This window comes from Cricetulus griseus, chromosome 2 (genome assembly GCF_003668045.3).
Source record: "Cricetulus griseus strain 17A/GY chromosome 2, alternate assembly CriGri-PICRH-1.0, whole genome shotgun sequence".
NCBI classification, from domain to species: domain Eukaryota; kingdom Metazoa; phylum Chordata; class Mammalia; order Rodentia; family Cricetidae; genus Cricetulus; species Cricetulus griseus.
The window spans coordinates 11,641,463-11,667,341 of record NC_048595.1 but is presented as its reverse complement, the minus strand read 5'-3'; the positions used below and the strand labels follow the sequence as shown (position 1 = coordinate 11,667,341).

Sequence of the window (25,879 nt, the reverse complement as noted above, 5' to 3'; positions counted from 1 at the left end):
ATTTGCCTGCATGTATATTGGTACATGACATGCATGTCTGGTGCCAGAAGAGGGCACAGGATCCCCTGGAACTGGAGTTAAAGTCATGAGCTGCCATGTGGGTGCTGGGAACCGAACCCTGGTCATTTAGAAGAGCAGTCAGTGCTCTTAACCACAGAGCCCTCTCTCCAGCCCCGACAGTAAACTTCTAACCCTCCTACGTCACACATACAGACATGAATAAACAAATGGAAAAATAACTACAAAACCTTCATTGTTTATTGATTGATTGATTGATTGATTGTATGTCCACCTTGCGTGGAGATCAGGGAACAACCTCTGAGAGTCTGTTTTACCACGTGGGCCCCAGGGACAGAAACAAAGTCATCTCTCTTGGTGACAAGTTGTCTTGCTACCCATCCCCCACAACAACAACAAAAAAGAATTAAAAAAAGAAAGGTGGGCATAGTAGCTCACCAGCATTGAGGCTGAGGCAGGAGGATTGCAACAACTTTGAAGCCTGCCTGACTTCATACATAGTAAGTTCCAAGCCAGCTAGTGCCAGCTATCCTGTAATCTTGACACTGAGGAGGCTAAGGCAAGAGGCTCTCAGGCCCAAGGCCAGATTGTCTCAATACAAACACACAAAGGTAAGGCTGTAGCTGGGCGGTAGGAGAATGTGCTTTTCAAGGAGGAAGCATTGGCTTCTGTCTGCAGTGCCATATAAACCAGGCACAGTGGCAAACTACAGCCCCAGTACTCACAAGGTGACACAGGTAGAGCACTAGAAGGTCATCCTTGGCTATATATGGGATTCAAGGCTAGCCTGGACTACATGAGACCCTATCTCAATAACAACAAACCTGAAGCAAGCACAAGGCAGCAATGGACATTCAGTGGTTGCACACTGTATAGACATCCCTGTCATGTGAGAAGGGGGAGCCCTACACCCACACTTCCTATGAGAAGCCCATTCTGGCCCCAGGAGGATCAGAAATCAGGCCTGTGGCTGTACCTGTGGATGCCTCTTTCTCTGGAAAGGTGACAGGCTCTTCTGGAGGAGGGGGTAGCTCCTCTTCTGTGGGTTTGAGGTGACTGGTCAGAGGCCGGACAGAAGATCCCTTCGGTGGAGCCTGGGGAGGGGCATAGATCAAGGAGAAAGGAGAGAGATCAGCTTGTGGGGACCCCACCAGACTCTCCCATCTTGGCTCTTTGTCTAGGTGGCTCCGAGTACAATTAGTCCCATTGTACAGATGCGGAAACTGAGTCTGGAGAAGCAAGTGTCCTGCCTCTATAGCTTAGCAGGATGGTTACCATGGCAGCAAGAGCCAAGGACCTCCCTGCTCCCTACCTGGGGCTCCCTCCATCAAAGTGACTCTCTCATGCTTGCTAGGTAAACACTCTACCACTGAGCTAACTATATCCCAACCTTTTTTCTACCTACTAGTTTGAAACAGGGTCTCACTAAGTTGCCCAGGCTTGCTTTCCATTCACTTTGTAGCCTAGGCTAGGCCTTGTGGTCAACCTGCCTTGGCCTTGTCTGTATCTGGGATTATGGTCCTGCAACTATCAGGCCCAGTTTGACTCCTGTTTCTGAGAATGTCCTGGGGATGACATGTCCCGCCCACTGACACTGTGCTGGAGGTGACATAGACCGTGACCCAGGACACCACTCAGGTTAACAACCCTCTCTATGAAGGCCAGACGATTAATTGTCTTCTTATGCAGTGTGGAGATTTGGGTCGGAACCAGTACATGTCTTGGAGCAGAGTGGGTAACTAAGAAACAAAGGGGACGAGGGACATGTCTCTCCAGGGACCTTGAAAATCCTCAACAGTTCTACCAGCTTTGGGGCTTGGAAGAGGCTTAAAGACTAATAACCTTCAAGCATAAGGGACCAAACCATGCCCCCTTTGGTAATACTGGAAAGGCCCAGGTCCCCCACCCATCCAGGGGGTTTGGGGACACTGTCAGTACCTGTGGCAGAGGTGGAGGTGGGGGTAGGGGCAGGTGTAGTTGCTCCAAGTCAGAAATGAGTGATGACCCCGTCAGGGCGGGAGGCTCCTCTTCTGGGAGAGCCAGGTAGGCCGAAGGGGGCGGTGGAGGAGGTGGTAGGAGGTCTAGATCCTCATCACTCAGGGAAGGAGGTGGGGGACAGCACCCTACAGAGGGGGAAGAGATGGCTCGCTCAGATGCCCCACAGGTCACAGGTCTATTCACCCAGCAGGCCAAGCAGCAGTGTGTAAAGGCTCGGGTCTGGCTCCAGACCTCAGTCCACTCTGGACAGCTGCCACTGGCTTGCTGTGGGTTGTTAGGCAGGAGTGACAACTCTTTGAGTCTTAAATTGTTCCTTCGGAAAGTGAGCAATGCCAGGTGGTGGTGCACGCCTTTAATCCCAGCACTGGGAGGTAGAGGCAGGCGGATCCATGAGCTCGAGGCCAGCCTGGTCTACAGAGTGAGTTCCAGGACAGCCAGGGCTATGCAGACTAACACTGTTTGCATTGGGGTGGGGGTGGGGGATAAAGGAAAAAAGAAGAAAGCTCGGCATGGAGGTACTACACTTAGAAGCTGAGGCCAAAGTCCACTTGAGCTACATGGCCCTTGCCTAAAACCCCAGCATTTGGGTGCAGGAGACAGAAGTATCCGGAAAGGAAGAACTGATTAAACCTTGATGACCAGTTGAAACTAGATCTGGAGAGGCAGGGCTCTTCCTACTCGCACAAAGGTTCCTTTCTCTGTGTGTGTGTGTGTGTGTGTGTGTGTGTGTGTGTGTGTGTGTGTGTGTGTGTGTGTGTGTGTGTGTGTGTGTGTGTGTGTGTGTGCATAAGCTAAGCAAGCACTATATACTAACCCAGCTCCATCTCCATGAGACGGCACACATAGAGCCTGGAGTCATTACATGGGACCATCCCACTACTAACACAGATTGCCTGGGTTCCCCTCAGTGAGCTGAGTGTGGGAGGCTGGAGGGGGAAAGTTAGGGCCTTGGATACTAAAGACTGATTGCTGGGCATGGGCTTGTGTGGGGGATAAGAGGAGGGCCAGGCTTGGCCACCACTGCCATAGCCCTCTCCACGAACCACCATCACCACCGTGAGACTGCAGCCGGTAGGGTGCCAGCTCCCTTCATGAAGGTGACAAGGTAAGGGTGGACCCAGGGTAAGAGGGGTCTCAGGAAGGAACTGTGAGGTACAGGACAAGCACTGTCAATGGTGGCCCAGTGAGGTTGGCACAGTGACACAGGTCTTTAATCCCCAGGGCATGGGAGGCAGAGGCAGGTGGATCTCTGTGAGTCCCAGGCCAGCTTGCTCTACATATTAAGAACACATGCCACAAGAAAGCCTACAGAACCAACTAACCTGGCCTTGCAGGGGCTCACAGAAACTGAACCGACAACCAGGGAGTCTGCGGACTGACCTAGGCCCTCTGCATATATGTTACAATCATGTAACTTGTCTTTGTGTGGGACTCCTAAGTGAGAGCAGGGGCTGCCTCTGACTCTGTTGTCTGCTTTTGGGACCCTTTCCTCCTATCAGATTTCCTCATCCAGCCTTAATAGAGAGGAGGTGCCTAGTCTCACTGCAACTTGATATACCATGGCTGTCTGATATCCATAGGAGGCTCACCAGTATCTGGAGACACAGAGCAGGAGGAGAGGGCTTGGGGTGGGGAGGGATGATGGGATGCGGGGGGGGGCCTGGGAAGAAAGGGGAGGGGAAACTTTGGTATGTCAAAACAGAAATAAATAAATAGCAAAACAAGAACATGTTTTAAACAAACAAAATCAACCAAACAAAGGGAAAAAGAGAGAGAGGAAGAGGAGGAGGAAGAGGAAGAGGAAGAGGAAGAGGAGGAAGCATTGAGGTGGCTTAGTGGGAACTTGCTATAAAGCCTGACAACCTGCCCTTAATTCAATCCTTAGGACCCAAAGGACAGAAGAGAACAGACCCCTCCAAGCTGCCTCTGCCCTGTGGCATTGGCCTATACAGGCAAATAATGGTGGAGGAAAGGATGATGACTGTGGAAGACGAAACTACAGAAAGCTCTAGACTTCCCAGAGCCTGAAGACCTAGGCCACACACCAGCGCCAGGCCCATCTCAGCTCAGCTAATTCCCACAGTCACTCCTCTGGGGTCAGGTCTCCTAGCCTGCCTCACCCTCTCCTCACTCCCCACTCCTTCCCAGGGCCGAGGGGCCTTACAGTCAGATGTGTGTTCTAGACTGGCCCAGACTAAGCAGTAGAATGGCAGAATCATGGGGGTGGAGGGTGATTGTTCAAACACAGGTGGCTGGGGGCTGGCTACACCTCACCTCCAGCTTCTGGTAATGTCCGCTCTGCTGGTCTAGGGCCAGACTTCCATCCGTGTCCCAGGCCGAGAGCCTCACCTCCCTGACCAGAACAAGTGTCCTGTACTCATTCATCTACAACCGGACACAGAGCCTTAGCAGGTTGGGGAGCAGCTGGGTGGAAAACTCAGCTTTCCTGCCTCTCCCGCTTCTGACCAGTTCTCACCCAGACTAGCTTCTATCTCCCGGTCCTCCTTCCTCAAGCTCCTGAGAGCTGGGATTTCAGGCCTGTGCCGCCATACCCTGAAAGAGAAGCGCTCCTACTGCAGTTGGCAACAGTCAGTCGTACATTTCAAAATAGCTAACAGGATTCTGAATGCTCCCACCACAAAGAACTAAGCGTCTGAAGCAGTGGATATGCTAGTTACCCTAACCTGATGATTGCATCCTGCTTACAAGCTGTAAAACATGGTACAGTATCCCATGAACATGTACAATTACTATGGGTCAATGAAAGTGTGCTTGGTGGGACAGTGCCATTGTTCATTGGGCCAAGGTGATTACTGCCAAGTCTGAGGACCTGAGTTCCATTCCCAGGGCCTACAAGGTGAAGGAAGAGAAACAGACTTCTCCAAGTTGTTCTCTGAGCTCACATACAAATGCCACAGCACACATACAAAACATAAATGTAATTTGAAATTAATAAAAAATGGGGACTAGCCGGGCGTTGGTGGCGCACGCCTTTAATCCCAGCACTCGGGAGGCAGAGGCAGGCAGATCTCTGTGAGTTCGAGACCAGCCTGGTCTACAAGAGCTAGTTCCAGGACAGCCTCCAAAGCCACAGAGAAACCTTGTCTCAAAAAAACCAAAAAAATAAAAAATAAAAATAAAAAATAAAGGGGACTAGAGGACTGGAGAGGTAGCTCAGCAATTAAGCCATTTACTGTTCTTATAGAGGATCAGAGATCAAGTCTCAAAACCACATCAGGCAGCTCACAGCCATCTGTAGCTCCAGCTCCAGGGGATCCTACACCCTCTTCTGGCCTCTGACAATACTGCACTCACACGTGCACAAACTCACACACAGATGCACACACACACACACACACACACACACACACACACACACACACAGAGGGAGGGAGGGGGAGAGGGAGAGGGAGAGGAGAGAGAGAGAGAGAGAGAGAGAGAGACTAAAATAAATACAAAAATGAAAGAAATTAAGACAAAAACAAAAGAAATGTAAAGGTTTCAGGTGGTGGTGGTGGCACACGCCTTCAATCCCAGCATTTGGGAGGCAGAGGCAGATCTCTGTGAGTTCGAGGCCAGCCTGGTCTACAGAGTGAGTTCCAAGCCAGCCTCCAAAGCTACAGAGAAACCCTGTTTTGAAAAAAAGAAAGAAAGAGAAAAAAGAAAGAAAGGAAACAAAAGAAATTTATGGGCTGGAGAGATAGCTCAGAGGTTAAGAGCACTGACTCCTCTTCCAGAGGTCCTGAGTTCAATTCCCAGCAACCCACATGGTGACTCACAACCACCTGTAATGAGATCTGGTCCCCTCTTCTGGTGTGCAGATATACATGGAAGCAGAATGTTGTATACATAATAAATAAAATCTTTAAAAAACAAAAAGAAAAGAAATTTAAAGGCAATCGTGGCACATCTTTAATCTCAGCACTCAGGAGGCAGAGGCAGGTGGATCTCTGTGAGTTCAAGGTCAGCCTAGTTTACAGAGCGAGTGCCGGGACAGCTAAAGATGTTACAAACAAAAAAAAGGTGTGTATTTCCACCTTCTGGCTGCAAGGTTTTTGTTATTGTTGTTTGTTTTTTCAAAGCCTGGCAAGATGGCACATGCCTGTCCCAGGTATACAGGAAGCTGAGGGAAAAAATACTTGAACTCAGAAGTTCAAGACCATCTGGAGTCAGTGGAGTTGGAGAGCTGGCTCAGTAGTTAACATCACTGGTTGCTCTTCCAGAGGACCTGGGTTTGTTCCCAGCACCTACATGGCCGGGTCACAGCTCTCTATAACTCCAGTCCTAGGGGATACAGTGCCCTCTTCTGGCCCCTGCAAACCCTGCACTCACATGGTGCACAGACATACATACAAGCGCTCATACACATAACATGAATCTTTTTTTTTAAACATTTTTAAAAGATTTTATTTATTTATTTATTTATTATGTATACAACATTCTGCTTCCATGTATATCTGCACACCAGAAGAGGGCACCAGATCTCACTACAGATGGTTGTGAACCACCATGTGGTTGCTGGGAATTGAACTCAGGACCTCTGTAAGAGCAGTCAGTGCTCTTAACCTCTGAGCCATCTCTCCAGCCCCATAACATGAATCTTTTAAAAAAATAAATAAAAATAAAGATTCACAAAGTGTAACCACTACCCAGAAAGTAGAAAAAATGCAAATTAAAGCCTCAGCTGCAGCTTTGAGGTGGGGCTCAGCTGTGTTGGAACTAGCCCAGAGGTGACACTAGTGTGACTCCCACCGCTGCTGGGAGTGTGGGAAACTGGGAGCCACGCTCCACGTATGCTGTGAGTCAGGACCCAGCTCTCTCAGAGGTGTCAAAAGGCTGTGTCCTTTCCTAGTTATGTCTCACTTGTGGGCCAAGGAGCTGAGGAAGATCAAGAAGGTTAGTGGGGAGAGGTATGAGGTGGCTCAGCTGACCACCTTGATATTTAATGCCAAGTCTGACGGTTTGAGTTCCATCCCCGGGACCCACATGGTGGAAGCCCTCCTACGTATTTTCTCCAACTTGCTGGGGCTGTCCTTTCACTTCTGTCTGTCTGTCTGTCTGTCTGTCTGTCTGTCTGTCTCTCTCACACACACACACAATTAAAAACATATTACAGGGCTAGTGAAATGGTTCAGTGAGGAAAGACACTTACTACCAAGCCCGATGACCTGAGTTCACTCCCCAGGACCCATATGGGGTTTGAAAGGACAAGACCAACACCCACAAACTGTCCACTGATCTCTCCATACTCACATGTGCGCCAAGGCACAGAAAGAAAGCAACGGAGTAGCAGGCAAGCAGCAACGCCCAAGAACCGAGTGAGAGCATCTTTCAGACCCTTCAAGCTCATTTCTGCCTCGGGGCCTCCGTACCTGTTTCCATGTGCCCCATCCGGTAGAGGTTTCAGAGAAGCCTCCTCAGAGGAGCTTCAGAAAGAGTTACCTCTTCTCCCGGATGGCACCAGGCTCCCTTGTAACGCTCGCTCCTTTGACATTTTCTTTTCTTTTCTGGTTTTTCAAGGCAGGTTTTCTCTGTGTAGCTTTTTTTGTTTGTTTGTTTGTTTATTCGGGACAGAGTTTCTCTGTGGCTTTGGAGCCTATCCTGGAACTCACTCTGTAGACCAGGCTGACCTCGAACTCACAGAGATCCACCTGCCTCTGCCTCCCGAGTGCTGGGATTAAAGGCATGCACCAGCACCTCCAGGCTTAATATGTATTTTTCAATTATTACTTTACTTAGTGTGCTTGTGTGTATCTATGTTAATGTGTGTGTGTGGTCAGAGGATAACTTGCAGGAGTCAATCTATCTTTCCACCTTTTCGTAGGTTCTAGGGATCGACCTCAGGTCCTCAGGCTTGCCCAGTGAGCACGTTTACCTGCTGAGCCATCTTGCTGGTCCTGTGTTAATGCTCTTAATCCTCAAAACTATACTTTGAAGTTTTTGACACTGAGGCACAGAGCAGTTAAATGCCTTGCAACATCACAGAGCTTAGAGGAGCCAGGACTCAGGCACAGGCAGGTGGGGTCCATAATAGGCCTGGCACACAGTAGGCACTGAATGAATGCATAACCCAGAGCCTTCCCTTTCCTCCCTGCCCTGGTCCCCTTAGGGCCACTCTTACCTCCATTGGCCAGCTGGGGTGGGGCTGCAGGGATCGAGGCAGAAATTCTGCCAGAGGGTGTCCAGGTGTTAGGTTTCCTGCTCAAGCCAGCCCCAGGGGTCTTCGTGGGAGCAGGGGTCTCCCAGGGCCGGGCACGTCTGGCTTCACAAGCTTCCTGACCCACTTCTTCAGTCACAGCTACATCACGTCGTGGGGGTGCCAGGGTGATAAACACAGAAGAGGCCACCCTCTTCTCAGGCTTGGAGGCCATGATCAGCAGTTCCTGCTGGGGCTGGGGGCACAGAGGTTCAAGTGGACAGGGTACCCTGCTGTCCACAGAAGAACTTACTCAGAATCTCTTTTCTCTCAGGAGACTGGTGAGCCCAGCCCAACACCCAATTCATCCAGAGATGGGACTGAGGCAGGTGAATGGTGAGTTCTAAGCCAGCCTGGGTTGTGCAGTGAGAAGGAAAGGGAGAGACATAGGAGGGGCAGGGGATGGCCTTCAGAGAGGCCAGGTGGCTACCAGGTGTCCAGGTCACAGGGGCCCACACACCCTGAAGGCCCCTCCCAGTGGCCTATGGACAGCTCTGCAGACTCAAGAGAACAGCGTCCCTGGCCACCTTCTCCAGAGCCCAGGCATCTGACAGACACAGGCCTGATACCTGCCAAAGGCCCCTCCCTCACCTGAGACACCAATTCTATCGGAAGACAAGGTCCAAGGTTCAGGCCAGTTCCACTGGAAGAAAACAGCAACATAAGAATGACGAGATGAAGAAAGGCAGGTCCCACTCTGTTCCCATGCTGCCCTGAGCACCCAACCACAGAGATGGGGCACATGGAAACAGGTACGGAGGCCCCGAGGCAGAAATGTGCTCTGTTATCACCCAATCTCGTGAGTGAGAAAACTAAGATTCAGAGAAGTCAAGTCCCTTGTCCAGGGCCACACAGCACTGGAGCCATGCATGAGGCCTCTCAGTTCTCTTCTGCCCTCTCCACCCGGCCCCCAAACCAGCACATTCTTGATTCTGCCTCCTGGTAGAATTTTTGCTCTGCTCCACCTCCTAACCTGAATCTTCCCAGAGCACAAATCTGATTGTTTCTCCTGTGCTTAAAAGTGTTTTCGAGCTGGGCATTGGTGGCGCACGCCTTTAATCCCAGCACTCGGGAGGCAGAACCCTGTGAGTTCCAGGACAGCCTGGTCTCCAGAGCAAGTGCCAGGATAGGTTCCAAAGCTACACAGAGAAACCCTGTCTCTAAAAAACCAAAATAACAAATAAATAAATAAAAATAAAAGTGTTTTTGAGACAAGGTTTCTCTGTGTAGTCCTGGATGTTCTAGAACTCACTCTGGAGACCAGGCTGGCCTCAAACTCACAGAGATCTGTCTGCCTCTGCCTCCCGAGTGCTGGGATTAAAGCCGTGTGCTACTACCACCACCCTGCTGCTTCAAAGTTTTTAAGGTTCCTTATTTCCTCCGAAGGGTAAGTCTGAGTCTCGGTGGTTTCAACCTCCCCCAACCCTGCCCATCTCTCTGATGTTAGGGATGGCCTTGGGATCTTGTACATGCTCTACCACTGAGCCATACCCCCAACCCACCTCAAGTTATTATTATTATTTATTTTTGGTTTTTCAAGACAGGGTTTCTCTGAGTAAGACTGGCTGTTCTGGAACTCTTTTTGTAGATCAGGCTGGCCTCGAACGCAAGAGATCTACCTGCCTCTGCCTCCTTGGGATTAAAGGCTTGTACCACCATGTCTGGCCCCTAGTTATTTTTAACTACCTTAACCCTTTCTTCCCACTAGAGGATCCAGTCTTTTTTCCCCTTTCTGTTCTTAAGGAGTTAATTTCAGCTCTCTGAGACCCAGTTCAGACTTCACCTGTCCTCTACAAAGCCTCCCTTGACTCCCACCCTGGGGCAATCTGTGGCTTCCTCAGGATAAGAACAGATCCTCATAGTACCGATGGCTCACTATCCATGTGTCTGATCCCCTCGGGTAACCTTGCCTGTCTTCAGCTGTCTGCATCAGGAGCCAGACAGCAGCTCACAGAAGCAGGTATGGAAGCAGAGATCTGTGCAGAGGAAGTACCGCCATGTTGGGAAGGGCATAGAAGCCTCTGGGGCTGAGGTCTAGGCGGGTCACTGGGGGTGAACTGGCCACCGAAGTCCTCCCTGGCACCCAACTATAGCACACCTGGCTAAAAATGTGTCCTTTATCTCCCTTCCTCTTTCTGTATGGGCCACCATGATGCAACTGAAGCCCAGTCATGAGCACTTGGGGAGGAATTTGGTTAGTCTCAAGCAGTGGGGCTGGACCGTTGAGGGGTCACTCTAACGGCAGAGGTGGATCCCACATGGTCACTCACAGATTTGCCTCTGATTCTCAAGGAGCATCAGCCCACATGGACTCTCCTGTTGGCTGACAGAGAAAAAAATACTATAAAATAGCTCTAGGGGCACCAGGCACTGTACGAGCCGCACACTTTTAATCCTAGCACTCTAGTGGCAGAGGCAGAGAGAGGCAGAGGCAGGCGGATCTCTGTGAGTATGAGGCCAGCCTGGTCTACATGGTGAGTTCAAGACAGCCAGGGCTACACAGAGAGATCCTTCGAAAGTATTTTTAAGCCAGAAATGATAATACACACCTGTAATCTCAGCACCCAGGAGGCTGAGGCAGGAGGATTTCCATGAGTTCAACCCCAGCCCCATAAATAGAACTTGTTTTGTAAGTTTTGGTCTTCAGAATTAAAACAGAAACCTTAACAGACATTTACAAAGTCAAGAGCTCAGACCTCACACCTCAGCTGTAGGGAGAGGCTCTGTCACACAGTCCCAACCAGACTGGTCCTCCAGCAGACTTGGAATGCTATCAGAGAAGAGTGCAACCTGGAAGTCCACGGGCATCCTTGAACTTTTTCTTCCCTGGACTGTACAAGTCTCCTCCCCCACCTCAAGTCCCTCCCCTTCCCCCAAACGACCCAACCCAGACCAGTTTCTTGCGGTCAACACATTCTAGGCGGGTCCCCTGGGACAGGCTGTGGCTCTTCCTAACGCTCCCCACCTCCTCCCCGCTAGTCTGATCCCGCTCCATTCTGCCTGCTTTCTCTGAAACGTCCAGCATGGAGGCCAGATGTTCACAGCTGGGCAGCCATACCCGCCCCTATCGGTGACAAGCAGCAGAGGGGACCTCGGGCGGGCCGTGGATGGAGCAGCGCTGGGGATTTTCAGAGCCCTGTCAGGTCCCGTAAGGAGAGCCTGCTGGCTCTTCCCTCTGGTCTCACTGCCCCAGAGTTCACCCTGGAGAGGGGGGAGGCGCAGTATGACTACTTCCCAGCCGACCCTCCACCCCCATCCTTCCTCCCCCGAGGGCAAATCAGACACCCAGATCCAGTCGGGTAAGCGGAGAAAGTGGGAACAAAGGGAAGGAAAGTCATTTCCTGTCAAAAGGAAGGAAGAAGGCTGAGAGCCGGCCAGCCAGCCAGGCCGGCTTTAGGCTACAGCCCCTGGGAAGGGATGTGCTGGCTGCCAGGAGTAGTCCCCTCGTTCCTAGTTCTTTCCTCCGAGTCACTTCTAAGCATCGTTCTTTCTTTCACACAGCCCCACAAAGCAATCTAAGTTTGGAGCCAGAATTAAACTTTGCTGGAGGCGGGGAGGAGGGTGTGTGTCCCCACTCACTCCCACAAGACACCTGGAAGTCTCAAAAAGTAAGGGTCTCTCATCCTCTCTCCTGCTCCAGAGGAGGAAGACGCACAGAGCTGCCTCCTCCCCGGCCACGGCTCCTACTGGGTGACCTTGCTGCAGTCACCCAGCGTCTCTGGGCTTGGTAGTTTAGTCATCAAGTGAATAGCCCTGGAGGGGGCTTCGAGGAGACCAGCTCTGGTCATTCAGCCCCAGAGGGCAGGCGGAGCCCTGGGGCTGGAGGACAGTGGTCTCTATTGTTGAGAGCAGGAATCTGGGCGCTGCCCAGTCTCTCCCCTGGGACCTCAGGTCTGGGCTAGAGAAGGGGGAGTAGCTGCACACACCTTGGGGATCGCTCATTCTCACACCCTGCCAGGAGACCCCTTCCTTCCCGTCCCCTAACTGGAGCTGGGAACAGGGCTCCAAGGCCGTGGGAGCTCGGGACCCCCCCCCACCCACACACACACACTCGCGAGCTCGCCCTGGAGCAGCAGCGGAGCGGGGCAGCTGGCCGGGTCACAGCGGCAATTATAATTCAACCCATGTGCGGAACGCTGTCGTCTTTGTGCAGGAGCTTCCGCCCTGCTAGCCCGTTCCACTTCAGCGCAGGGACAAGAACCCACCGCACCGTCCCGCACTCAACCTCCGGAGTTTTTAAAGGCTGAGATCCTGGGACACACAGGCACAAGAGAACACAGGGATAGTACCCGCCCCGAACCCCCCAGCAGCGCCAGGCTGGGGCCAGCGCCGTGGATGAGAGTTGCCCGTGCGGCCACCTGCGGGTGTCCCTGCCTGGGGCGCAAGGCTGGGACCCCCACGCTGAGCCCACTTACCTGCTGCGTGCCCCATGCTCCGGCCTCCGCTGGCGCTGCGCCTCCGCCCCTCGCTCCCGCCCCGGCCTCCCTCCGCCCTGCCGCCCCGCGCGCCTTACCATAAAAGGTGACGCTCGGGGAGGGGGCGCGGGCTCGCCCTACCTGCCCCCCCACCTGCAGCCGCGCCCCCTCCTTTTGTTTCCCGCCACTCCTCCCCCCTTCCCGTGGCTCCGCCTCCTCCGTCGACCCCTCCCCACTGTGCACCGGGGGATCTTTGGTCACCTTCCCCCTAGGTCACCTGGATGAGCAGCCCCACCTGCCCCATCTGGTGGGGAGGGGTACTTACATCCCGTTTGGCTCTGAGATCCTTCAGGGTCCTGAGTGAGGCTAGACGCATGACTTGGGACTGTTACCCTATCTCCCTAAACCTCGGGTTCTTCAATCCCTAAAAGGGAGTCCCTACTGCCCACCTCTGCAACTTGGCTTGGAGTTAAAGCGATAATGCTAAGAGAATCCGGGACTCGCATAGGCTGGGGTCATGGGCTTTTTCAAGGAATGCCTGGGGCAGGGGCCCCAGAGACCTCAGTGAGGCAAGTCACCTGGGTATGCTGTCCTGAGCTGTCAGTGCCTGCCAGAGCCTATTAATCCTTCCACAAGTGGGTCTCAGGTCCTACGGTGGGGAGGAGGCCCCAACAGGAGACCAGGAGCAGACAATCATGCCACCTGTTTGCTTCCTGGCCCTGTTACTGGCCCCTGAAGAAGCAGAGCCCTGGGGCCTGGGGCCTGGCTTGGGGCTGGGCTGCACAGGTCCCTAGAGGCCTCAGGACATTGCTGGGGAACGGAATCTGGGTCTGATTCCCAGGCGAGCAGATTGTTCTTTTGATTAAAGCCACAATAGGGGAGGGGACAGGGGAGAGCTGGACCCAGAGTCATCGCTGGGACAGGGGCAGCCAGGCAGGATTGGGTCCCCTTCTGCAGCCCACAGCCAATCCACTCCTCACAGCGGTCCTGCGGTTACTGCTGAAGGGACCACCCCACTAAGACATCAGAGTGGGGGTGCTTATCTCCATCCTCTTCCTCCACAACTGAGCCCCACACCCCTTTAACAGCCTTCTCTCCCTCTGTCACCAGCCTTTTCCACTTGGTTCTTCCTGCCAGTGTGGAGTGACAAAGACAGTCGCTACAGTAGCTGCCACCTCTAGAGGCTTCCCCTGTGTCCCTTTCAAACTTTTAACCTTTGCAGCCTCTACTCCAGGACTGAACTGCCCCACCTACAGACCAGACCCTGAAGCTGGTTCGGATCAAGGGTGGTACAATGGGCAAGGGGCGAGGTTGGATTCAAGCCAGACCACAGGGTGACCCTCCAGGCACATGAATCTGCTAGTCACAGAGGCTGGATCGCTGCCACCATCCCCAGGTAAGAGCCAAGGGTAGAGCCTGGTACTACACTGAGGTTACCTGTGCCCAAGGGCCCCTTGGGTATGGTCCCAACCTGGCAATGGGGCCTCTGCAATGGGTATGAAGACTCTTATGACCTCTGCTGGAAAAGGAGGGTGCCACCGAGTCAGAGACAGATGGTGCCATGCAGGGAGTTCAGACACATGTAGCTGCAGAGTCTCAGAACTCTAGTAAGTCAAAAAGGAACTAGCCGGTTCTCTGTATTTCCACCCTATTCCCAGCCTACCCGTCTACCCCACTGCTCTGCCCAGTGAAACAATGAGGGTAGACTCAGGGCCTTACCCAAGGTCAAAGGGACTAAATCTAGGACCCCGGCTTTCCCACATCCTCCACTCTATGCTTGGGACATTCTGAGGCATTATGGGGTCCAGCTGCTACGACTCACCAGCTGTCCTGCACCCCTGGCTTCTGTTCCACCTCCTCCTGCTGCTCCCAGCTGGGGGGATTGTCCTGGCTAAAAGTCGCCTGCACCAGCCTGGGTATCAGTGGCACCGATAGGCAGGTGCCAAACTTCCTGCAATGGAAACCCAGGAAGTGTGCTGGCAGAGGGACACACGCCCTCTGTCTGCCAGCTCATAGGCTCTGCTTCCCTCCTCCCTGCCTGCCAGGCTCAGCCCTCGTCCTCCGCTGAAGTCCCAGCAGGCAAGGGGACACAGTCTTCTACTAGGGCCATGACAGCTGAGTCCTGAGGGCAGAAGGAGAAGGGCTTAGGAACAAGATCCTGGGCGTGGGTGACATTTGCTGCTGTTTGGACGAGTCTGTTGGGAAGTATAGCTCGCCTGTCATCCACATTGGTGAGATTGAGGCCCCATAAACGTGGGCTGGGCACTGGCTAAGGGATAGGGAGAGTCGGGAGCCCATGGGCCTCAAGCCTGGCTATTAATCCTTGTCCCCAGATGAGGACATTACCAATGGGATGTGATAGGCAGGAACAGATATGAAGAGAGGTGTGAGGTGAAGATGTAAACAAACTAACACAACAGTTACCGGAAGTGGGGTGTGCTAGGATGAAAGGTCAAGGAATGGCGATGAGAAGGCCCGACGAGGTCTCAGTCAAACCGGAATGAGGAGCCACAGAGGCGTGGGAAAAAAGTGAACTCTTAATTGTCTGGTGCTAGCTGACCCTGAGCAAGCACTCATCCTACCCCATTTTATTTTAGACAGGGTCTAGGGTCTCCCCATGTAGCCTTGACTGGATTGAACCCAGGCTGGCTTCGAACTCACAGAGATCCACTTTCCTCTGCCTCCTTCGTGCTGAGATTAAAGGCCTCTGCTGTCACACAGCACAGAAAGCAGCAGACAGAGCCACAGACACTGAAAGGGCACACTGAGGGTCTGCTCTACCATGGGCACCCTCCTGTGGAAGGTCTGAGGGTTCCCCCAAACACTCTTGCCTGCTTTCTGAAGCACTCTGCCCACAGCAATTACAGTCCAGCAAGATCCAAGAAGTGGGGTCAACTGATTAGAGGGAAAGAAGGAGTGCCCTCCTCTCTGGGAATGTGATCACATTGCTCCCAGGCTCCCTGAGGGCATGCACCATGGGTGGGGAGACAGGGGCGTGCACATGGGGACTCTAGAGGGAAGTGTCCCTTCAGCTATCTCTTCTTGGTGAGCTTGCTGGGCCAAGCCAGAACCAACAGCCCGGCATCAGGTTGGTGCTGTCTACACATTGCATCTGCATGAAGTGTGGGGGTCCAGGCCTACCTAGGCAAATGGCCCCAGGAGGGCCCTGGTCTCCCCAGCCCCGTTCCCCATCTTCCAGTTTATTTGCTTGGACTGGTTGAAGCAGGCTGGGTTTTCTGAACACAGCTTCACAAGTGCCCTGGTGGGCATGGGTGGGGCTGCAGTAGGTGGGGTCTCGTGGGGTCCCAGATGGTGGCAGGGATGGGATACTATACAGTATCTTTATCTTTGACTTACCCTGGAAGCCTTTGGCCTTGAGCAAATAAATGGCTTCTCCAGACCTTACTCTCCCTTCTTGCAACCCAGGCTGTGGCTTCTTATAAGTGATGCAAAAATTGGACCTAAAGATTGTGCTGCATAGTTTTTCTAGAGAGGGTTTCTCTGTGTAGATTTGTCTGCCCTGAAACTCACTCTGGAGACCAGGCTGGCCTCAAACTCACAGAGATCCGCCTGCCTCTACCTCCCGAGTGCTGGGATTAAAGGTGTGTGCCACCACCGCCTGGCAAACATGCCTGGTTTGTGCTAGTTAGTTTTTTGTTTGTTTGTTTGTTTGTTTGATTTGGTTTTACAAGACAGGGTTTCTCTGTGTTACAGCTTTGGAGTCTGTCCTGGCACTTGCTCTGTAGACCATGCTGGCTTTGAACTCTCAGAGATCCACCTGCCTCTGCCTCCTGAGTGCTGGGGTTAAAGGCATGTGCCACCACTGCCCTCTAGGGTTTCCTTAATTAGTGATTGATGAGGGAGGGCCCAGCCTATTGTAGGTGGTGTTACCCCTGGGATGGTGGTCCTGGGTTTTATAAGAAAGTAGGTTAAGCAAGACTTGGGGTTCAATCAGTGAGCAGCACCCCTCTATGACCTCTGCATCAGCTCCTTCCTCCAGGTTCCTGCCCTTTAAGTTCCTGTCCTGGCTTCCTTCAGTGACGGACTGTCGATGTGGAAGTGTGGGCCAAATAAACCTTTCCTCCTCAACTTGCATTTGGTCATGGTGAATCATCCAACTAGTAGAAACCCTGCCTAAGACAAAGATGCCTGGGACCTAGGAGACAGGTCACAGTCAGCTGTGACTCAAGCACGAAATCCCACTGTCAGTCTACAAGTCTGGGTCCATCTGTCTGTCTCACCAGGCAGGGAGGACCATCTTCTCTCCTGACTGAAAACAAAGACTGGGTGCTAACCTCTGCTTTGGGGACCTGAGTTGACTCTGCCCAAGCCTGCCATTTCCCACAGCCAGTGAACCAGTGAGAAGGCTAGACCTGAGGGTGAGAAGTGGGGGATGGGCCAGGAGGGTGCTTGAGCCTTGAGCAGTCCCGTAAAGCACCTCTGGTTCCAGGCCTTGCAGTCAGAGTCCCTCTGCTGACAGCAGGGAGGCAATCCTGGCCTCACTTTCTTGAAAGGGTTCCTGAACATGCCCCAGGTCCTCAGCTGTTTTCTGAGACTGAGTCCCTTCACTAACGGCACACCCGCCCTCACTGAGCTCTCACTGAGAATCATCCCTTCCCACCTGGCACACCAACCCCAGTGCTCTCAAATCTGTTGCCTGTAACCCCACATGGCCCCGCTGGTCTTTCCAACTCTCTGAGCCCCAGATAAGTTCAGTGTGAAGGTAAATGAGCTCAGGCGGCCCTCCATGGGGTGAGAACCCCAGGTGGGGCGGGGGTAGGAGTTGAGGAGTTGTATGAGGGTTAAGGAGGATTGCTAACAGAGGAGGGCAGCCAGGTCAAAAGCAGGAAACACTGTTAGTGAGCATTCCTGGCCAACTGCCCAGCAAGATGTCAGACGGTTGGACCCCAGTGCCACGTCTCCAATGACTGAATGTGCTTTCTCTAAACAAACATTCCCTTTTTGTAAGAAGTTCATGTTCTTTTCCCCAGAGGCATTTATGCATGTGTAAGCACGTATGTAGAGGCTGGAGGTCAACCTAGAGGTTATTTCTTAGGCACTGTTTTTTGTTTTTTGTTTTTTTTGTTGTTGTTTTAACTCTTACTTTTTTGCTCTTGAGGGGGCCCTCCACCCAACTCCCAAATAAACACAAGGAAGCATGGAGGCTTATTCTTTCTTATGAATGCCCATAACTTAGCTTGGCTTGCTTCTAGCCAGCTTTTCTTATCTTAAATTAACCTGCCTACCTTTTGCCTCTGGGCTTTACCGTGTCTCTATTTCTGTATATCTTTTCTTTCCTTCTTGTTCCGTGTCTGCCTATGCGGTGGGCCCCTGATGTCCTACTCCTTTTCTTTTTCCTAGATCTCTTCTCTCCCCAGATTTCTCCTCCTACTGATTCTCTATGCCCATCAGCCCTGTCTGTCCTTTCTCCTGCCTAGCTATTGGCTGTTCATCTCCTTATTAGACCAATCAGGTGTTTAGACAGACAAAGTAATGCAGCTTCCCAGAGTTAAAAAATGCAACATAAAAGAATGCAACACAACACATTTTGCATCATTAAACAAACGTTCCACAGCATAAACAAATGTAACACATCTTAAAATAATATTCCGGGCTGGAGAGGTGTCTCAGTGGTTAAGAGCTCCGACTGCTCTTCCAGAGGATAAGGTTTCAATTCCCAGCACCCACACGGCAGCTCACACCTGTCTGTGACTCCAAGATCTGACACCCTCACGCAGACATACATGCAGGCAAAACACCAATGCACATAAGATAAAAATAAATTCAAAAATAATATTCTACAACAAAGCACCATCTATCTTTTTGTTGTCATTGTTTTTTTTTTTTTTTTTTTTTTTCTCCCCAAGATAAGGTTTCTCTGTGTAGCCCTGGCTGTCCCTGCAACTTGCTTTATAAACCAGGCTGGCCTCAGACTCAGAGATCCACCAGCCTGTGCTTCCTGAGTGCTGGGACTAAAGGCGTGTACTACTACCGTGTCCCATCAGTGGGGGTTTGTTATACAGCCGCAGCTGACAGATACACTTCCCTGGCCTCTTAAGTGCCCCACTCATTAATCTGCATCCTCTAAACCAGCTGCATTTTCTTATCAGCACTGACTGGCACTTGATACCTCACTGGCTTGTCCCTCTCTCTGCCTGCCTCTCTCTGGAAGATGACTTTTCTGAACTGCAAAGTTATTGCAGCCTGAGCAGGGCCTGACCCCCTACAGGCACTCAGGAGCAAGAGGCAGGCTAGCCTCTGGGTTTGAGGCCAGTCTGGTCTACAGAGTGAGTTCCAGGACAGCCAGGGCTACACTGAGAAACCGTGATGAAACACTATGACCAAAAGCAAATTGGGGAGGAAAGGGTTTATTTGGTTTATGCTTCCACATCACTGTTCATCAGTGAAGGAAGCCAGGACAGTCACTCAAAAAGAACAGGAACCTGGAGGCAAAGCCTTAGAGGAAAGCTGCTCACTGGCTTGCTCAGCCTGCTACCCATTCCCACCCCACCCCCTGCAGCCCTCCCGCCCTCTCTTTGTAGGGCAGGCTGGCCTTGAACTCACAGAGATCCGCCAGCCTCTGTCTCCTGAGTGCTGGGATTAAAGGAGCCCCTCACTACTGCCCAGCTTCAGCCTGCTTTCTTATGGAACCCAGGACCATCAGCCCAGGGATGGCACCACCTACAAAGGCTGGGCCCTCCCACATCAATCACTAATTAAGAACATGCTCTACAGGCTTATATAGAGCTCTATCTTTTGTTGTTGTTGTTGTTGTTGTTGTTTTTGTTTTGTTTTGTTTTGTTTTTTTTGGTTTTTAGAGACAGGGTTTCTCTGTGTAGCTTTGGAGCCTATCCTGGCACTCGCTCTGGAGACCAGGCTGGCCTCGAACTCACAGAGATCCACCTGCCTCTGTGGATCCCAAGTGCTGGGATTGAAGGCTTGTGCCAGCAACACCCTCTCTCTTTCTTTCTTTCTCTGTCTCTCTCTCTCTCTCTCTCTCTCTCTCTCTCTCTCTCTCTCTCTCTCCTCCTTTTGACAGGGTCTCATGCATCCCAGTGTGGCTTTGAACTTCTGAACTCACTATGTATCTACCGAATGACCTATTCCTGCCTTCATCTCCCAAATGCTGAGATGATAGGCATGCAAACCCATGGCTACTTTATGCAGTGCTGGGAACCCAGGGCCTGCTGATTTTGGGCAGGGAGATAGCTTTTTTTCAGTTAAGCAAATAATATACCAACTGAGTCACACTCCCAGCACTTTTGGTTTGGGGGGCCTCATATATTGGAGGCAAGCACCGTACCGCTGAGCTACACCCACAAGCCTGGATGACTAAATTTTTATACTCTTGCCAGACACAAAATAATTTTCAGAAAATAGATAAGACCAGAAATCTCTCCCAGCCCACACATCCCAATTTTTATTTGGACAATGGTCCCTGTGCCCATAAAAAGGAAAGGACAGCTGAGTCCTGTTCTCTCCCAGTTGTCGCCAGTGGATTCCCAGCCAGGCTGAGGGCTAAGACTGGAATGCCTTCCAGTACAAACAGTGGGTTCTGTTAGAACCCAGAGCCAGTCTGGGTCTGGTGGATGCTGGCCTTTTGCCCACCAGATGAGTCGTTTCCTCCAGACAGGGCAAGTTGAGGGATAGAAGCCAACTCACGCAAGCAGGGACATTGGTATTGTGCTGAGCAGAGCTTCTGCCCTTGAGCTGTGCCTGACACTACCAGGCTAGCCTTGTGTTGTCCCTGCTCTGCTTGCAGGCCTGCCTTGCTTGCTTGGGGAGGAGAGAACCAGAGGCCAATAATTCTTAGGTGGCCATGGTCTTTTTGTTTTGGTGCTTGAGACAGGGGCTCATGTAGCCCAGGCTGGCCATGAAATTGGTTTGTAGCAAAGGATAACCTTGAGCTCTACTTACTTTACAAGTACCGGGACTGCAGATGTGGGCACCATCATGCCTGGTTTATGCAGTGCTGGGGATTGAACCCAGGGATTCATGCAAACCCTCCTCCAGCCAAGTTACGGCCTCATCACACTCAGCCTATGATGGTCTTAGGAGAGGGGAAGGACCTCAGCAGAATTTGGGGTCCTCAAAGCCCTCACCTCTTCCTCGTCACTCCCACACAGGCGGTCTCTCTGGCCCAAGAGGCTTCTTTGTAGGATTTTATTTATTTCTTTATTTTTACTTGTTTGGCTCTTACTCTTTGGGGGCCCACCACCCAGCTCCCAAATAAATACGCAGAGGCTTATTCTTTCTTATGAATGCCCAATGCCCTTAGCTTGGCTTCTTACTAGCAACTTCTCTAATTGCCTCTGGGCTTTTACCTTTATTTCTGCATATCTCTTCTTTTCTGATTATTCCATGTCTGGCTGTATGGGGGTGACAAAGAGAAGGTGAGGCCTGGAGAAAACGATTGGAGGATCCCAGATTCTGTTGAGGTCCTTCCTGTCTCTTAATACCATCATGAGGGCTGATGTGTCCTTGGCCCCCAGGAGACTCAGGGCAGGGGTAGGCTTGAGGCTCCTATCCCAAAGCCCTGCCAAAAGAGGGTTTCTGTGGGCCTCAGGAAGCCTCCTCTTCTTTCTCTGTCTCTGTAGTCCTCAACACAGGTTGAGAAAAGTCAACTTTATTGTTTGTGGAAAGAGCAAGGTGGGGGGAGGGGTGGCAAGAGAGCAGGGGCCCATTCTGAGGTCACAGACTGTCCTCCTGCCTGGCCAGGAAAGGTGGGTCTGATGAGGCTGCATTCACTACCCATCTTCAAGGGAGAGGGATTTACTCATGGGCCTTCATGGCCCCACCTTTCCAAGTCCCCCAGCCCTAGTTGTCCCCTTTCTCCAGGGGCCCCCATGTCTTGCCCTGAACTCTAGGTGGGGACCAGTTCTGCCACTCAGTCTCCAGGTCACATCTTGTGTTCAAGGCCTTGCTGGTCAGCCTGTGTAGGCCTGAGACTGACTTTGAGTCCTCCATAGGGCAGGTCAGGAGGGGGCCTCACTTCTGGACAGGGCAGGTGCGGAAGACCGGGGCTCGCATGGATCTGTCAGTGTTGATACCCTTCCTGGTGTTACTGCTGCTGTTACTGTAGGCCTCTGGGATGGAAAGCCCTGGGGGAGGGTCAGAAGGGACACCTCCCAATTAGTCTCAGGTCCATTATCGTCAGGACCTTATTGCCCCTCTGGGACCCTGGGGTGTCAGCTGGAATGGTTCCTGGCATCCACCTCCCCACTTCTAGTGGCCTACAAGACACCTGGGCCCTCTACCCTCCCCAGTCAACATAACCCTTGTCAAAATTAGGCCTCTGTCGGTGCTGGGAACCTTGGGAGCAGGGTGGGAAGCTGCGGGTTACAAGGAGGTGCCTACCTGTATCTGGCAGAGGTCGATTAGCGTGCGAACACCTGCCAAGGACCAGAGCTCAGCCACAAGAGAAACAAGAACACCGAGGAGGTCCAGCCAACGGCCAACAGCCATCAACAGGATGAAGAGGCCCCCCATGCGCACCAGCACCGTCTGGACCTGGCCCTGTAGGCTGAAGCGATGCTGCCGCTGCTCCTCTGCAGGAATTGTTTGTCACTGTGGCAGCCGGCACCCTCTGGAGGTCAGCTGGGGCCAGCCTGTTCCACTTTTCAATGCCTCCCCCAGAGACAGTATCGCCTTCCCCTTCCCAGACTGCCTTTCCACATCCTGGCTTCCCTCTCTGGGCACTCACAAGATGTACAGCCCACCCTTAAGTCTCCCTCTGGCTTGAGGGCAGAGCCCTTGCCAGTTGGTGACAAAGACCGAGATTCTCCCCTTTGTGCCCATGGGTCTGATTCATCTACAGCCTGCTCCACTTCCGCTTAGCACACGCCCACTCTCTTGCCCTCCCCTGGTCCCAGACACCTTTCCCTCTTGCTGAAGCTCATTCACGGGGTCAAAGAAGCTCATGACTTCTTTCCTGAACAAGCTCTACTGACCCCGCTAACGTGACCTAGACGTGTCAATAAGATGACATCATTCCTCTGCTCAGAACACTCCCAGGACTTCCAATTGCTTTTAGAGTAGGATTCGAATCCAAGCCTTGTCTTACGAGGTCAGGCTTGAGCCAGCCCAAGCCCACTTCCCCGTCCTCACCCAGTCAGTCTCTGACCCTCACTTACAGCGCCAGACACTGGGGCTTCTCATTTTGCACATTGAGCCTACCAAGCTGACTTCCCTCTCAGGGTTCTCACACTTGCTGCTCCTACCGCCTGGACCATCCTTCCTACTTGGCCTCGCCATATCAATTCCCAGTCTGCAGCCAGGAGGTTCTTTGTAGAGGCCAGATCTGATCAGCCACTGTCTTCCACTCTCCTGCTTAGGAACCTGTCCAGCTTGACTGGCCAGTGTTCTGGACCAGGCTTTTCTGAAGTGGCCAGCCTTGCCCCGATCCCTGTTGCTCTTGGGGTCACAACCCTGAACCACTCAGTGTTTCTACATGGCCACACCCTCAGCCACTCTGTGTTTTGGCAGGTTTTTCTCCTGCCCATAATCCCCATCACCTTACCACTAGACCAGCGCAGGGACTGGCTACTTAGGGCTTCTATGTCACATGGCTACTTTGAGCAGCCCACAGTACCCCACAGTACCCCACAAGTCCTGTCCCTGGACTAGGTGGCTGGGATGGCAAGAGGAGTGTGACCAATGGAAGGGACCCCGGCCCAGGGGCTCTCACCCTGCATGTAGATGACCAGGAGCGTGTAGCAGATGGTGAGTGGTGTCCAGAAACGCATGGCCTCTGACGTGTTCAGGAAGTCCTGGTTGATGAGGGCCACAGCTGCCAAGTCACTTACAGCAAAGGCCACGGCCAGAGTGCGGCCCAGGAGCCTGGGAAGGCCGTGCTGGCCAGCCAGCAGGCCCAAGCAGACCCCACAGTAGCGCTGGCTGGTGTGCAACTCATAGAGGCTGCAGATGTGTCGGCGGAAGCGACGGGCACCCAAGCCGAGCATCGTTGCCAACCCCAGGCTCAGCAGTAGGTTCAGGGTGCAGTGTGGGGCGCCTTCCTGTAGGAAGCTCAGGCCACAGGTCAGCCCACAGCCTAGTGAGAACTGACACACCAGGAAGAGCTGGAGTCGCTCCTTGTCCCCCGAGCCCTGCAGGGGAAGGGAGTCCAAGGTAGGCTGCACTGTGGGAGACTGGCATCTCACAGTTGGTTTCTGTTGCCCATCGATGGCTGGTGATGGTTCAGGGCCTTCGAGACCTGATTTCACCCCTGACTCCCTGTCTACGGATCACAGACAAACCATGTACTCCTTGAGCCTCAGTTTCCCCACTTTTGGAGATCCGAGACTCTTAATCATTACAGCTGTCAGGGCAAAATGTGCCAAACCCCTCAAGGTACCTAGCCAGGGCAATACAGGACCCCTCCTTTTTTTTTTTAAATGAAGATCTCATGTGTTCTAGGTTGACCTCAAACCCAATAGTTAGTCAAGGGTGACCCTGAACTTCTCATCCACCTGCTTACACCTCTTGAGTGCTTGGATTACAGGAATGAGCCACCACGCCTGGGTTTAAACAGTGCAGGGGATCAAATCCAGGGCTTATGCATGCTAGGCAAGCACTCAACCAACTGAGCCACACTCCCAGCTCATAGAACTGACACTTACATGGGGGGGGGGGGCGGGAGGACAGAGATTTGTCTGCATTGCCATGGAGATGTGACTTTGGCAATCAAAACTCCAGGTAACAAACTACAATCTCGTCAAGCAGTGGTGGTGCACGCCTTTAATCCCAGCACTTTGGGGACAGAGGCAGACGGATCTCTGTGAGTTTGAGGCCAGCCTGGTCTACAGAGCAAGTGCCAGGACAGGATCCAAAGATATAGAGAAACCCTGTCTTGAAAAAAAAAAAAAAAAAACAGGAAAGAAAGAGGCCAAACAAAACAAAACAAAGCAAAAAAACAAAACAAAACAAAAAAACAAACTACAATCTCTGGTCTTCATCTGAAGGAAAAGGGGGCCCCACGAGGCCCTACTTCCCAATCCAGGGGATGAAAGTGGCCCAGACTGGCCCCACCCTGCAGTCTCACCTTGCCCAGGGACAGCACTGTGGACACAGCCCGGAGGGAGAACTCCAGTACCACGAGGGCGGCCACCCGGGCTCCCACCACGGTCAGGAACAGGGTCAGACCAGCCAGGTGCACCGTCTCCAGCGAGGCCCACTGTGATCGCAGACGCTGCTTGTGGCTTTGCCTCTGGGGGTCACTGTGGGGGCAGAACAGGTGCGGGCTGGGAGGCGAGATCACAGGGTCGGGTCCTGGGAGATGCCTCAGCCTTCTCCAAGGGAGGCCGGACTCTGCGCAGGGACCAACTGCCTGGGCAGGGCTGGGTGGCACCGACTGGGCACTCACTTGACACAGGCCACGAAGAAGGAAACTTTCAGTAGATTGTTGAGAACCGAGACTCCAAGGGCCCCGATCAGGCCTGAGCCGGACAAAGGAGAGGGCGAGGGGGGCATTAGGATCGGAGGGAGGTGGCAGGGATAGCGCTGGGGGCAGCCAGGTGCAGAGCCCGCACCCCCACCGCCACCCCCACCCACGTGGGTGGTGGGATCCACCCTGCACTCCGCCCACCCGAGGGAGGGGCGGGGCCCAATGCGCATTCAGGAGGCGCTCACCTTGCAGGAGGCGGTCGAAGAGACTGGAACCCCACTCAAAGGAGGGGAGGCTGGGGAGCCAGGAGGAGAGGGAAGGGAGGGAGAACATGGCAGCCTCCAGGAATCCAGCCCCAGCCTCGGGCCGGGTCTGCGCTGCGACAGACCTAGTGACATCACCGGTCAAAGGTGCCTTTAGAGGACAGGGGAGGGACTAGGAAGGGGTCAAAGACCTGGGGGCGGGGCAGGAGAGCCGGAGGCTTTAGACCGCCCAGGCTGCAAAACCTGGGGTGTTGTGAGCCCGCTGCTGCTGCTGCTGCTGGTGACTTCTCATTTAAGCCTCAAGGGCAAAGCAGTTCACCCTAGTGCGGGCCTGTCCCCGCTACACGTCAAGATCACCATGCTTTCCGAAAGTCTGCTCACTCGGCCTTCCCAGACTCAGGAGTGGCCCGCAATCAACCTGAAGACTGAGTCAGCCCTCTCCACTCAGGTTTTCCCCACAGCGCTACGTCCCTTCAAGCTCTGTTGCCCCTCCTGAGACCTAGTAGGAGCTTCTATAGGCCGCAGGGAAAGGGGGGTTTGGAATCCCCTAAGACTCATGCTGCGGTATGGAGAGATGGCTCAGAGGTTAAGAGCACTGGCTGCTCTT

The 25,879-nt window shown here is 52.8% G+C and overlaps 2 protein-coding genes and 1 long non-coding RNA gene across 9 annotated transcripts in view; 1 reads left to right on the top strand and 2 right to left on the bottom strand.

Moving 5' to 3' along the window:
• Positions 1–12,688, bottom strand: part of Fblim1 (filamin binding LIM protein 1) — a 26,254-nt gene extending 13,566 nt beyond the window's left edge. For 2 of the 6 annotated variants that reach the window (XM_027399928.2, XM_027399934.2), the window contains exons 1-5: positions 12,628–12,688; positions 8,804–8,855; positions 8,138–8,408; positions 1,957–2,141; positions 995–1,112 (exon numbers count right to left, since the gene is read on the bottom strand). In XM_027399928.2, coding sequence (XP_027255729.1) covers positions 995–1,112; positions 1,957–2,141; positions 8,138–8,387 — 553 coding nt within the window. In that variant the 5' untranslated portion in view covers positions 8,388–8,408; positions 8,804–8,855; positions 12,628–12,688. The other 4 variants (XM_027399932.2, XM_035439435.1, XM_027399930.2 and 1 more) reach the window with 4 other exon arrangements.
• Positions 11,118–22,636, top strand: LOC118238014. Of its 2 annotated transcripts, XR_004768133.1 has the most exons (3): positions 11,118–11,511; positions 12,366–14,023; positions 21,998–22,636. It is a non-coding gene; the product is annotated as an uncharacterized LOC118238014 (long non-coding RNA). The 2 variants fall into 2 exon arrangements; XR_004768132.1 differs by having other exon boundaries at positions 11,118–14,023.
• Tmem82 (transmembrane protein 82) lies at positions 21,238–25,879 on the bottom strand. Its single transcript, XM_027399935.2, has 6 exons — positions 25,255–25,879; positions 24,989–25,061; positions 24,668–24,842; positions 23,315–23,732; positions 21,985–22,175; positions 21,238–21,728 (listed from the first exon to the last, which is right to left on the bottom strand). Exons 1-6 carry the CDS (start codon positions 25,340–25,342, stop codon positions 21,603–21,605), a joined length of 1,071 nt encoding a protein of 356 aa, XP_027255736.1. The 5' UTR covers positions 25,343–25,879; the 3' UTR covers positions 21,238–21,602.